Here is a 13,590-nt window from a genome sequence, read left to right as displayed (position 1 = left end):
ATGTTAGCATCATACATCTCGCAAAGGATGGACATTCCATTCGAGAAACCACTTTATAACCTGTCCAAGAATTCAAATTAATGTGAGATAAACATTGCATGTGGTTACATCTAGTTTAACTACTTATAATTAACCCTTCATAAGTCCCATCCCTTTTTTCTTTTGCTCAGCGCTCCAAAAAGAGTTGAGCAAGCTCGATACCTGGCAGAACCTCAGTCAACTTTCTCCTTGCCTGTTTCTTGTACTTACAGTAGATATGCTAAATGCTAGGCTTGTCCATACTGAAAAGAAAAACTAATTTTAAAGATGGTTAAAAGATATTGTTGGGGAACCTGTAAGATAAAAGCAACATAGTCATATCCTTAGTTGGCAGATGTTAGCTAGCAACCACTCTGCATCAACTGCTGCCTAGTTAGCTTGCATTTTGCTAACATTAGCTAACTTGTGATGTGACTATAACATAATTTTAAGTTGGTCGATTTTCCACCAGGCAACAAGCTTGCTCAGATGTTACTTGATAACCTGCTGCTGACAAGATTGATGCAACACTCATGCCAGTGGGGAACTACAGCCAGGAGTCAATTAGCTTAGCTTAGCATAAAGACTGAAAGCCTGTGTCTTTCCAAAGTTCTGACATCTCTAAAACTCATGAATCGAACGTTTTTGGGAACATGCTTATTTGTGGATATTTAGATGAGAAGAGCGATATCACCATATAACTATATACCATATATGCTGGACAGAGGTTAGCCTGAAAACACATTTTTTTCCAAGATCCTCCCGTATTTCAAAGCCATCTTTTAGCATCTTTCCATTTTGTTATTTCTCCCAGGTACTTTTTCATGGATAACTTAAACTTTATTATGAAAGATCCTCGTAAATGGATCCATATTTTTGTTTGTCACAACTCGATCCAAGAGGTGGGGGCACAGCTGCCCTCTGGACATGAAGACTGGCCAGCTAATTTAACGTAGCTGTTAGCTTAGCTGTCATTAAAACGACAGGTTCCACTTTAAGATATAAATACCATCCATCCCCCCCAGCCCCATGCTGAAAAGCCTGAATCATAACCCAAATGTTGGCAGGTATGGGCTACCTGTTTCACCCTACCTCCAGTCTTTATGCTATGCTAAGCTAACTGTCTTCTGGCTCTAGCTTTATATTAAACATACAGACATGAGAGCACTTACTATCCAAGGCACCTTATTTGCACCTGTATGTTATGGAAAAAACAAAACAGCCAAATTCGTTCTAATGAAACCCATAAAGAGCAGCTGAGGCTTGGATGGCATGAACACAGTATGTGGGAGTGGATATATAAATACACTTTGTGTGATGTTTGGTTTGAAAATCACTCGCTGATGCAAATTCAAAAATTTGCCTGAGGTCAGTGCGTCATAAATCAAACTGCTGCTTGGTTATAATATGAAATCCAAATGCTGTAAAGATAGCTGTTTGAGGTTTTTAACTACAGCACTGTAAGCATGTACCACTGCGTTTACATTCTTGACTTCTAACAGAGCTTTTAACTGGTTTCCATTAAGTCTGCCTTTTGGAGAGCAGCATGTAAGAAGCAGAGATGGACCAAAATACTGTCAAATATACAAACCCCAATTCCAAAAAAAGCTGTGTAAAACATAAATAAAAACAGAATGCAAATACTTTTCGACTTGTATTCAATTTAAGACCAGATATTTAATGTTTAAACTGATAAACTTGATTGTTTTTTGTAAATATACAGACAATCTGAATTTGATATCTGCAACAAGATTCAAAAAGTTTGGGACGAGGGCAAAAACAGACTGTGAAAGTTGTGTAATGCTCAAAAAACACGTGTTTGGAACATTAAAAAAGGTAAATAGTTGAATTGGTAACAGGTGATGAGATGGACTGACGTGTGCTGTGGTCTGAGAAGTCCATGTTTCAGATTGTTTTCAGAAATCATGGATGTCGTGTCCTCCAGGCTAAAGAGGAAAAGGACCAGCGTGGCTTCGCGGTGAAAGAGTTCGGGTCCTTGACCGGCCTGCCTGCAGTCCAGATAATGTGGTGCATTATGAAACACCCGGACTGTTAATCATTTCAATCACTCAGTTCAATCACTTTTTTTGGACCGTGTTGCAGGCATCAAATTCAGAATGAGTGTTTTTGTTTACGTGTTACACAACATCTCAACTCTTTTGGACTTGGGGATTGTACTGTATGTCACCTCAAGCCACCATGCAGGGCAAAGTTAACATGAATATTGCACTAAAAATGATTTTCTTTAAAAGAAAGCATGTCCAGAATGATCTCTGATCCCCCTCTTTAAACCGAGAATGACCTCTGCCTGCCACTGATCTCTAAGGCTACCCTGCAGATGTGAATGTTCATATAAGCCCTCATGATCCTTCTTTAAAGTGCGATGGTGAGTTCAAGCAGATCATTTGTTTCAAAAGAAATGTCACTGTATTTGATCAGTGTTCAAAGGGTGCAGAGGGCTGCTGAATATTCTATATGTTGAGGTCAAAGGGTCATTTAGTCAAGCATGCAGGCTTGTGAAAGGTTTTTCACCTTTCACCCGACCCTGGAGGTCAGACGAGTGGAGAAGTGCACAAAAACCAGAGTACAGTCGGGTCAATTACATAACGTCCTCACAGCAAATAGAAAATTCACCTCCAGATAGCATTCCTGCTCGTGATAACGTAATACCGTTCAAAAACCTTTGATCAATTATCCCAGATTCCTCTAAAATTGCGCCAGGACCAATCGCATCACAAAGGAATGACGAGATAGGCGATTTTCTGCGACAACAGCAGCTCAGCCCTCCCTCCCGCCCAATTAGATAAAACATCTGGGTGAGAGATCGGCTTAAGAAAAAAAACGCCGCAGCCAGGAGTCATGTCTCATCACAAGGTGATGACAGAGTGGGAGTAATGTGATGCAAAAAAGCCACCCCACCCTCCAACGTGTGTGTGAATGCGTGTTATGCGTTTGCACGCGCTGCCCTGTTTCACATCAGGCCAGGCCAGCACACCCTCCACTCCCTGTGTCCCACCGTCATCATTCATGTGGATTCATTACCGAGGCGCAATAAGGCTAATTTTTCACTCCTCTGGTGTGGCGTGCTATGTCAACACATTGCAACAGATTTATTGACTGACTTAGTTTTATTTGGTGTTTCAATTTTTTCGTTATCTCAGTTGTTATGGGAAAAAAAAGTTTGAAGTTTATGCATGAAATTAAAACAGATCAGTGTGGGTTTTTTTTTTGATCAGGCACTTACGGGGTCTTCTGGTTTCTGGCTGACATCATGGAGAGGCTCTTCTGGAAGGTGATCTCGTCGAATCAGAGTGAATTCCCTGATGAACACTGCGTCCCCATCGTTGGCCCAAACAGCAACCTGAACAACAAAAGATCCAATCAGAGGTCAATGCAGTACCTTTTTCACTACAAACATGTGCAGCGGCGTTCTTAGAGAAAGATCGGGGAGGTGGTGTGAGGCAGCCAGAGGTTTTCACCCTCAAATCTGAACAGCTGTAAACACTACTTTCACGATGATTGGATGACGCTTTGAACAAAGCAGTTCATTTCAAGAAAGCTAGAAGGCCTGTTTGGAATTATGTTGTTATATAAATCTGAAGACGTAATTGAACTATTAGATTTGTTTTAATCCAGATGAACATATGAAGATTTTGAATAAATATCTTATCTAGATGTCTGCAAAGTAGAGCCCGATCAATTTATCAGTCAACCGGTATATATGTCGTCCAATATGCACATATATAAAAACTTTTAAATGGAGCATAACACTGATTGTCTTTATTTGTTTGCTGTACAGGCAGCATTCTGTGTATAGTTGATCATTTTTCATAATCCAGGTTTAATATATGAATCAAATATCATATCATATATAGTTTGCTGTATTTGTGTTTTTTATTTGTAGTTGTTTCTAATTATTCATATATTTGCCACAAATGTTAACCAACTTCCAGAGATCATTGCACAAAATGCGTTTTTATGATAAACTTGTCTACTCTGTAAGGCCCGACCGATTTTAGAGGCCAATGCTGACAATAATCGGTTGGCTACCACTACCATGTTCGATTTTTCAGGTTTATAACAAATCAAATTTAATGATGATCAGAATTAAGCAAGTTACAGTCAATTTTGTAGTGAGGTCTGCATCTTATTTGCTTACTAACAACCTTGAACACTCCAGCAGGACGATGATGATGGCAGCAAAATGAGCAAAACCGGCATGTATTCATTTCGTATGGTGCCTGATTTAAGTTGATCATAACATATCGGGTATCAAATTAATTATTAAGATGAAACAAAAACTTTTCTACGGGTGAAAATGTCTGAGTCATGACAAAGAGCAAAGTGTGGCCTGCAACAGGCAACAGACCCTACTGGCCGGCTAAGGTGAGTGAGTAGTCTGCAGCCAGCATAACACAAAGAAGTCGATAAAATAGATCTTTCATGTGAATTGCGAATCACCACAACCACGAGCATACAGTCATAAATGTGCACAAAAAATATCAGGCTGATGAGTCCAGTCGTATGCATGATTAGCTGTGGAAAGGAACAGGATACACTGAACCTGAGCCCAGTGATGCAACAAGCTGTTTGTTATCCATATCATAGTGATTCCACTGGGTATGCTATTTCACCACTGTATTCTGGAACAGTGGTGATGGTGGGAAATGAAGGTAAATTCTTTCTTTCAGACTTTCTGTTTGCAATCACTTACTGAGCGGTGTGTGTTTTGTATTTCAGTTTGTGCTCTCGACCGCACATCCCTCCTGATGAGGGGAATCTCTGGAGGAATTCACAGCAGAAGAGATCTGATATCAGAAGACGTAGAGCCCACCTATTCCGGGAGACGGGCGGATGGGGGGTGAGGTGGATGGGGCATCTTGGATAGGGCCCATTAGCAGCACAGCAGGGCCCGCATTCTGGAGGATGCGCAAATTCACAGAGCGGGGGCCCTCAGCTGCTCTCCGTGGGTCATAAACACCCTGTAATGACCCGGGTCAACTGCCTGTCTCCCCGGCTTGTGCCAAGGCATAGCAAAGCAGAGCGGGGGATGTGGGTTCTGGGTACTTGAGGTTCTTCGCATTGTAGGGGGGTTGCAGATTTTCAGTCATGGAGCGAAAAAAATAACAAAAAAAAAGAAAGTGCTGCTAAGCAACTGCAGTAAAATGTACATCAGTTTTGTGTGGGAACGAGCCGCAGAGTGAACTCTTAAATAAGACAAATTAAATCTGGTCTAAAGCCCTACACTCAGCACCGCTTGGCTGCAGTCACTTAGACTGTGGAGGCATCCGTAACATCACATAAGTCACTGCAGTAAAATGTGGGCAAAGGCCTCCTCGGATGACCAACGTCATAATGTATAAGAACGATTTGTTGAGTATGGATCACACATGTGGCAGCTGTTGAGCCACAACGTAACATTCTGGTTTTGTCTGTTTCTTTAAAGGTGCCGCATTCTGGAGAAAGATAGTTGATTGTTGAGTCTCGATCCCAGGTCATCAAATAGTTGCATTTTTTTTTTTAAATAATTTTTTCAAAGATCCGACACCCCGCATTTCCATTCTCCATATGACTGCTTACCAAAACTTTGTTGTAGTTAACGCCACGGATATTATCATCGTGCATGTGTGCGTGTGCGTGCATGTGGGCAATTTGAAAAGTCATCTTATAACTGATACACAAGAGAAATTGGTAGAATACATGGCTGGAAATTCATGTAAAGCACGTTTCACAGATTGACTCAACAGTTTGAAGCCTTCTCAACCATATACCACAGAGACTTTAATGTGTAGCACTGGAAACCAAATAGCTGATATGAAAATCTTTTATCAAAATACAGCATAGTATTTGATGCCTGAATGCAACATGAGATCTCTGCTGACGGGACTAACGTTGCACTGAAGCGCGTCCTCTCTGCCACTGACGCTGAACAGTAAGATGTTGCACAACCACAAGCCAGGGGTAAAGCAAACATAAGTCGAGCATATGAATATTAAGAGATGCTTTGCTGATCTGTGTGTGTGTGTGTGTGTGTGTGCATGTGTGTGTGTGTGAGCTAAGATTTAGTGAAAACCACTTAAGTGACCAGATGTCCTTGCTCAAGGCTAAATGGAGGCCCAGCTGAGATGAACATACCGATTGTGTCTTTCTCAAGAGATTTTTTTTCCCCCCTGTCCGCAGAAATTTATTTTCTCACACACTTTTAGTATCTTAACACCAGAAAAATCTGACAACCCATTTCCCTGTCATTTTAAAGTTTGCATCCATCCTTCTTAAAAGACGTGCGATGTGCTGGAACCAGACTGAACCACGGGCTAATGGTGCATGACAGCTAAACTTTCCCTCACTGGAGTCTTAAAAGGGGGGATCTATCAAACTCGTTTCCCTGAGCAAACAAGCTGACTGTCCAGTGCCAATGTCAAGCATCCTGCGCGCCCCCACTGGACTAAACCATTAGGATCTGGCAGAGGACCGAATATTTCCAAAGTCCGGGGTTATGCTGTCATGTATGACACTGACAATATCTCTTACTTGCAAACTAGAGCCAGACAGATCAGTCGGCCAATATTATCAGCCCCGTATTGGTCCAGAACAGCTACATCGATCAATATCAGTATCGGCATATATCATTCATTCATTCACTCACAATGGGCGAGAGGATTACAGAATATAATACACAAGAATTTATTTTATATGCATGTACATTTGATCTTTTATCTTAAGTCAAGTTGCTGTGTTTTTTTTTTATTTCAAGATATTTATTTGTTCATACCTGGCAAAAATCACATTTTTCCAGTGTTTCTCCTGGTGCTCTACCATTATGTTATTTCTCCCAGGAAACTTCCAGAATTTGCATGGCCCTCAAACTTTATTATGAATAATAATCATCATAAGCAGATCCATGCATTTTGAGTGTTTGTCTGACACAGACTGGGCTCAGGGTGCAAAAGTATCCATTGCAATTAACAATTCAAATGTAATACTTTGCACCCTCAGTTGAAATTTGAATAAAAAATGGCAAGTGCAAGGTGGAAGGTTGGGTGCACGGACTGTGTGTCACCATGTGCACCTCTGAAACAGCTGAGCAAGCCCCAGTTAAATATCACAATGACAGCTCAGAAAAAGGAAAGATTTACCTCAGCAAATGTCCAATTTCCAGAGGCTTTAAGTTTTAGCCAGTTTCCAGTGAAAAAGCACTGATGCAATGATAATCAATCAATCACTGTTAACTGCACAACACTAAACAATAAAGTTAGCAGCTAGCTAGAAAACATAATGGAGCATTTAGCTCGAGGAGTAGCCTGAAGAGTTCATATTGGACTTGCATTCACCAGGTAGCCAGAAACAACTCCAACCAATAATGCTAATGTTGCTACATGTCTGCTGGGTGTGTAAACAAGAAACAAATTAGCCAGAAGAAATTTACAAGGTGATGATATGTCAATGTTGTGTATACAGCTTGGTGCCAAAGTGACACAAAAAAAAAGGTATCAATGAATGCAGGTTTAAACAGGCGCTTTAGTTGCTTCAACATAATCATAAATACATAGTTGCCAGAAGCACATATTGTAGGATAAACAAATTAAATACTTTAATAGTTTTCAGATACAAATGTTTGCCAGTTGATTATAAAGACTTAATCTGGAAGGTTTTATGTTTTCTCTAAATCTAAGTGTCAGATACAGAAGTTAAAAAAGGAGGCCTAAGTTTTTTGGAGACATGGTTGTTCGGCTATTTGAAGTCCCATGAACTCCAGGTTAATAGGAGCCCCCTCCGCTTTCCTCGATGGGATCTAATGAGCGAGTCAGATTCAGTATAAGCGCGCACTAACTCAGGCGATGTTTGAGCTTATTTGAAATGAACATGACAGAGGTTAAGAAAACACACACTCCAGGTTTGCAGGGCCGCCCGTGATTGAAAGGGCCAACACCAACGGGCATCCCAATCTCCAAAACTATGCTGACGTGTGCGGCTGTGCGAGTGCGCGTCAATGTGACAAAGGGCAAGGGTGAAAGTAAAACAGGGAACCAAGCCGGTGATTCATTAACCTCCGAGGCGTGTTGGATTTCAAAGAGCACGTCTCAGCCAGGGAAGGGGAGAGGAAGTGAACTCAGGGGCAAGTCGGGTCTTCAAAAGCACATAATCAACAGTAATAACACCAACCTGATATTATAATTGAGCTTTCCTATACCATGGTGCCAGCTTCCACTGTTTGGGTGGAAACTGTGAAAAGCGAGTGACTTTTACCATGCTGCACTAGGCCAAAACCGAGACTTACGTTTCGCGCACTGCTGCCTTTGATTAACAAGAGTCCGTCCAATGTTTAGATAAGGACACCCCTTTTTCGAGACTGGCTCCTGTCTGAATGAAACCTAAGAGGAAAAGATATTTTTGCTAATCCACTTTCAAGGGGATTTATGTGAGCTTTCACTTAACACATTTTGGAGGAGGAAACATTGTGGCCTTCTTTTCCTCTCCTTCTGCGCTCATCTTTCATGAGCTAGGAAAAAGGGTGCCCTTTTTCTCAACTGAGGGCTTGCGCCATATCTGTACCTGGCCCCCACACATCGACTGGTGAGAGGGTTTTTCCGCTCACGACGTAGGAACCACTGTGATTATGATGCACTTAGTTTAACTGACCCTTTTCGTGTGGACTTCATGATAATGTCACAGTGTCAGCTGGAGGCAAACATGAATCACCTCACAAAAACAGACTACTAAGCAAACAAAAATGTCATCTTGCTGTGTTAGTGGGTGCCAGAAGCGAAGTTTCATAGCATACCAGCTGCCACTGCCGGTCAAAAACAAAGATAACTAGGGCTAAACAATTTCCTTCTAATATTGCAGATCATATCACAATTGCAATATCAGTCAAAATAATTGAAATTAGATGTTTTGTCAAAATTGCTCAGCCCTGAGCGATGAAACGAAGCTTTAACTGTCTTGTTAACTCTGTAAAACAGAGGTGACAAGACAGAGTTCAGCTGACAGAAACAAAATAAAACTCACCAAAACTGTCTTGGTCGGTCTCTCCACTGTTATAACCATCAACAACTCTGGGTTGGTCGAAAAAAATCCTTACTTGCTAGCTAGTGTTAGCTAATGTGTTTAAGGAAATGTTATGCTAAAGTCAAAATGTCAACTAACATCACAGGGACCTATATTTGCTTTTTACAGAACAAAGCCCGGCGCTACTTCAGGATTTGAGGACTGATAAAGTTAAAAGTCATAAAGGTCATGACAGAGTCTTGGCTCCCACCGGGCAACTAGACACCCTTCAGTGCAAAAGTGGAAGAAAACATTGGTTACAATTTTCAACTTCAAGCGCTCACACAGGATACCTGCGATGCAACAGCTCATGACTAAGTTCTCTGGGAACCTAAATAAAACCAAAACAGCACTTTCATCACATTCTCTGATTCCTGATGGATTGTTTGGTTATCTTAATGTTCTTCCTCAGACTGCCTTTGAAGATGTACCTTCTCCCAAGTTTCTCTGCCAGAGTTCACTCAACTTGATTTACATGTACTGATATTTGTCTCCCAAGTGCAGTCTGTCCTGCGAGCATGAGAAGCAGAGTGGCAAGGAGCTCAGGTTGTCTCCATTGCGGCCCTCTTCAACTCCCACCACTTCTCATCTCGAAACGGCACGGAGAACGAAGCCTCAGGGGGAGAGGGGGGTGGGTGGGTGGGAAATCTACCTTTGATAGATGAAAAATTTTCCTGGCGCTGTCATCACATCCCTTTGTGTTCACGCTCTGTTACTCCCATGTTTTAATGTCTCATAACGATGCGTGGCACCTTCCTAATGATGCATGAGCGCTTCTTTGACACAGCCTTTCGAAGTCTTCATGAAACAGCACGTCACTCGTTTAATTTGATGGATTTTCTGTTGAAATGGGATCCTGGTGCAGAACATAATACAAGTACAGATCAGTTAAGAGTGTACACTTGAACCTGCTTTTGGAGAGAAAAGCAGGTTTAATTGATGGGAGGAGGGGAGTGCTGTCAAAAATGTTTTAGGGGAGTACTGCCGGGAGTTTGTATTTATGGTTATACACAGGACACTGATCAAAAAGTGGCGCTAGCCTTTGCCAAATTTTGCTCCAAACGCCAAACAAGAGTCCACAGCTAAGTTAGGAGCTCTGTGACGTACAGCGGTCCTTTGAGCTATGTGCTAATGTCTGCATGCTAACATGCTCAGAATAACAATGCTAACACACTGTGCTACAATGTTTGCCATGTTTACTTTAGCTTAACATGCAAGGACACTAACATTTGTCAACAGAGTGCTGCAGGGATGATTTAATTTTGTGGGTCAACGTGTTCTGCATCCCTCAACAAAAAGCCAATAAGATTTTTCCACTGGATAGAATTAGCAGAAAATAAGATCTGTGACAAACTCTTAAGGGTAACTGCAACGTTAGGCTATAATCAAACACCATGGTCACATGACTTCAGTATCACCACCACTAAGTGACTAGTGCTCGGCGTGACGATGTTTAATCTCGCCAAACTCTTGTCTGTAATCTTGTTAGCAATCACCTTTTTTTTAGGACACATAAAGGCTTCAAAATTCACAAGTGCTGTGTTCACTGACATATTTTATATTGTAGAACAAATGTGAAAATCTCTTAAGCTTGTTTTAACCGACCTTATTTTAGGCATCTAACCAAAAAACCCATTCATAAAACACACCGACTTTGGTCGACAGACCGCCATCACTATCTGTACGTCACTGACCTGTGGCTAAAAGGCAGTTTTTCACTTTCACACTTGTTTTCAAGCACAGTTGGAGGCGGTGGAGACCAAAACAGAGGTAAAACAAAAGTTAATATTCAACTTAGATTTTTCTTCTTGGCCAGAGGGGCCTTGTCTTACACCTGGCACAAAGCAGCGCACAGTAGGGCTGTGCAAGTGGGTAATTCCAGCATCCCTTGAACTTGCGTACAAGCTGATCCATGTCCCATTCACTTCTCCAATTTTCAAAACGCACCAGTGCAGGCGCTCCTGGCTTTTAAAGGGAGATTAAACTCAGGTTTAATTCATGTCACTCCCAAAACACACCCATGATTTATTAAGAGACTAAAAACAACCCAGTTGTGCCTTACTTTGCACCCAGATTATGAGTATAACTTGCAAAAGTGTAGTAAATGCATTTATGTCATGCACTTTAGACCATGAGCTATAGATTGTTTAAATGGGACCTTAAACCTAGAACAAGTGAGTCAGACTTGAGCTCACCTTCACTTCCATCTTCCACCTCAGGGTTATGTAGAGCTGGAGCCCATGTCAGTTCATGCTGGGCAAGAAACAGGGTACTCCCTGAACAGATCATCCATCACAGGGCTAATATATGTTTGTAGACAGAACATTCACACTCACACTCTCGCCTATGGACAGTTTAAGAGCAGACAGATCACTTAGCCTGCATGTGTGGGAGGTAACTGGAGAAAATACAACCTAATGTCAGACTTTTTATCCTCTCTCGCTTGTCAAAGGGTCAGAGTGAAGAGATCTGCTTCTCTGACAGTCTACTGCATTTACCATGGTTATATTTTTTTTCGGAAATAGCGTGGCCTGGTGCTCTGAACTGCACAGGATCTGCAAAATACTTCTATTCACTGTGACTCTGGATTCTGCATTTGTTTCCACAAAAGGTTACTCATTTAGCTGTAACTGCCGTACATGGATTATAGACAAAAGGAGGAAGACAAAACATCAATTTCACAGCATTGTCATGAGGACCATGTATTGATGTGTTTGGTACATAATACCCATATATGGCAATCCTGCACTGACAAAGGAAGTACATCATATGGACGTCATTGGGCCCTGGACCTCACAGACGTCTTATAAACTTGACACAGACAGGATAAGAGCGCCGGTGGCGTCAATAACCTCAATAAACACGAGACTTTGACCGTGGAGCACTTAGCCTGCAGCAACAGTTTCGTCACTGCACTCCAGACGCTGTATGACAGGCTGTGCAGTACAATTTCAACAACAGACCCAAGCGAGAAAACATTCTGATGTGAGGGGTTTACTTTTGCTTGTTAAAAGTCATGGCAGTGGAATCGACCATTTCACCTGAACAATGCGGCCTCCCGTCCGCCCAGCGCCGGCGCACGCACGGCGAAGGAGCCCAAAAATATCAAAGTGTGAGGAAGAGGAGCTCCAAAGACTGGTACCCTCCAGAGATGGCCTTTGTGAGGAGCAGGCTGAGCGTGAGGAGGATGATAATGGACAAAAACGCTCAAAGGACGGGTCACAGAGACGTTCTTGAAACCTGCAAATCATTTGGAGGCTACTTGCAGCACTCGGAGAACTGAATCTTTGCCATGACGGTCTTCAAGTTGGCAAATGACAAGAAAGAGGTGAGAGCCACAATTGGTTTCTTGTTTCAGGTATTTTATTAAGTGTATTCTTAAATAAAACTATAATAATTCTGTCAAAAATGTGTATTTAATTGCTGGCTACTTGAAGAGCACAAGTTTCCGCTTATTTTGGGGTAATAAAGTAAGTTTCATATAATAGTCTGCATTGCAAAAACAAAACTGATTAAAAAAGCGTTGAAGAAAATTCTTTCCAGACTAAAGTCACTGAATAGTTGAGGGGGTGTTGATGATGCAGGGTGTGTTGCAAGGGTCAATTACGCACGCAAGACATAAGTAAGGTTTCCCCTGTGACGTATGTGGTAATCCTTACGGTTGCATCATAACTCCTGGGTGGTCCTCAGCCTGCACACAATCAACACGAGCAGAAGCACAAAAACCAATCAGATGCATTAGCTCTAATGGCGGTTTTCCTCTTTTATCTTCTTTTAGGTGCTCTGCTCATCATCTGAGGGGAAGCAGTCAGCAAGACATCAGCACCTCCCACACTTGTCTGATATCGGTGACAATGTAAATGTGAACTGGACAGCCTCATACAAACAACATGAAGTGGACTATTTCGAGCTTTGGAAATATGTACAAATATGTATATATGTATAAATATTTTTTGCTACTTCATATTTAATAAATACTTTATACATGATATAAGGTGTACAAGAATGGTGTGATTGTTAATGTGTTCTTTTTCAATGACATTCATTTGTGTTTATAACAGAAGGAAAAGCATGAGGACTAAACTCAGAATTTTCTCCTGCAAAAAGTTAGATGAGATACCACTGTCATGTCTGTGTATTAAGTATACAGCTGGGGGTGGTTAGCTTAGCTTAAAGTAGAATAAACTCTGGCAGCAAGAGTATGGTGAACAGACGTCCCGGTTTGACTGGACTGTTCTGGTTTCCTGAGTCCTGACAAACATCTGTAAAACACTTAAATATCTCAGTTTTCAACATTCACTACCAAATGGTACCAGTTCTTAATCAAAATTAAGCATGCTAAGGGTGCAAAAGCATGCACTGCACTCTAAGTTTAAATATTCTGTGCCCTCAGTTGAACCTCAGGCTTGGTGCACTGACTGCATGTCTCCATAGGTTCCTCCTACGTGCAGCACCACATTTAAAGGTGCTGGGTGGAGGTGAATATAGATCAGCAGGTGTGGTGATCGTTAAATAGTTTCATAG

The 13,590-nt window shown here is 41.6% G+C and overlaps 1 protein-coding gene across 1 annotated transcript in view; it reads right to left on the bottom strand.

The window, feature by feature from the left end:
- LOC146305565 (ADAMTS-like protein 1) overlaps positions 1–13,590 on the bottom strand; it is a 121,107-nt gene that overhangs the window by 69,219 nt on the left and 38,298 nt on the right. Inside the window, exon 2 of the mRNA XM_084712253.1 lies at positions 3,263–3,379. Coding sequence (XP_084568379.1) covers positions 3,263–3,379 — 117 coding nt within the window. The remainder of the gene's footprint in view (positions 1–3,262; positions 3,380–13,590) is intronic.

The sequence above is a fragment of the Lutjanus erythropterus genome, chromosome 23, assembly GCF_056507025.1.
Source record: "Lutjanus erythropterus isolate fLutEry1 chromosome 23, fLutEry1.hap2, whole genome shotgun sequence".
Taxonomy (NCBI): Eukaryota; Metazoa; Chordata; class Actinopteri; order Lutjaniformes; family Lutjanidae; genus Lutjanus; species Lutjanus erythropterus.
The sequence above is the reverse complement of the archived record's forward strand: the minus strand, read 5'-3'. Positions and strand labels throughout refer to the sequence as shown.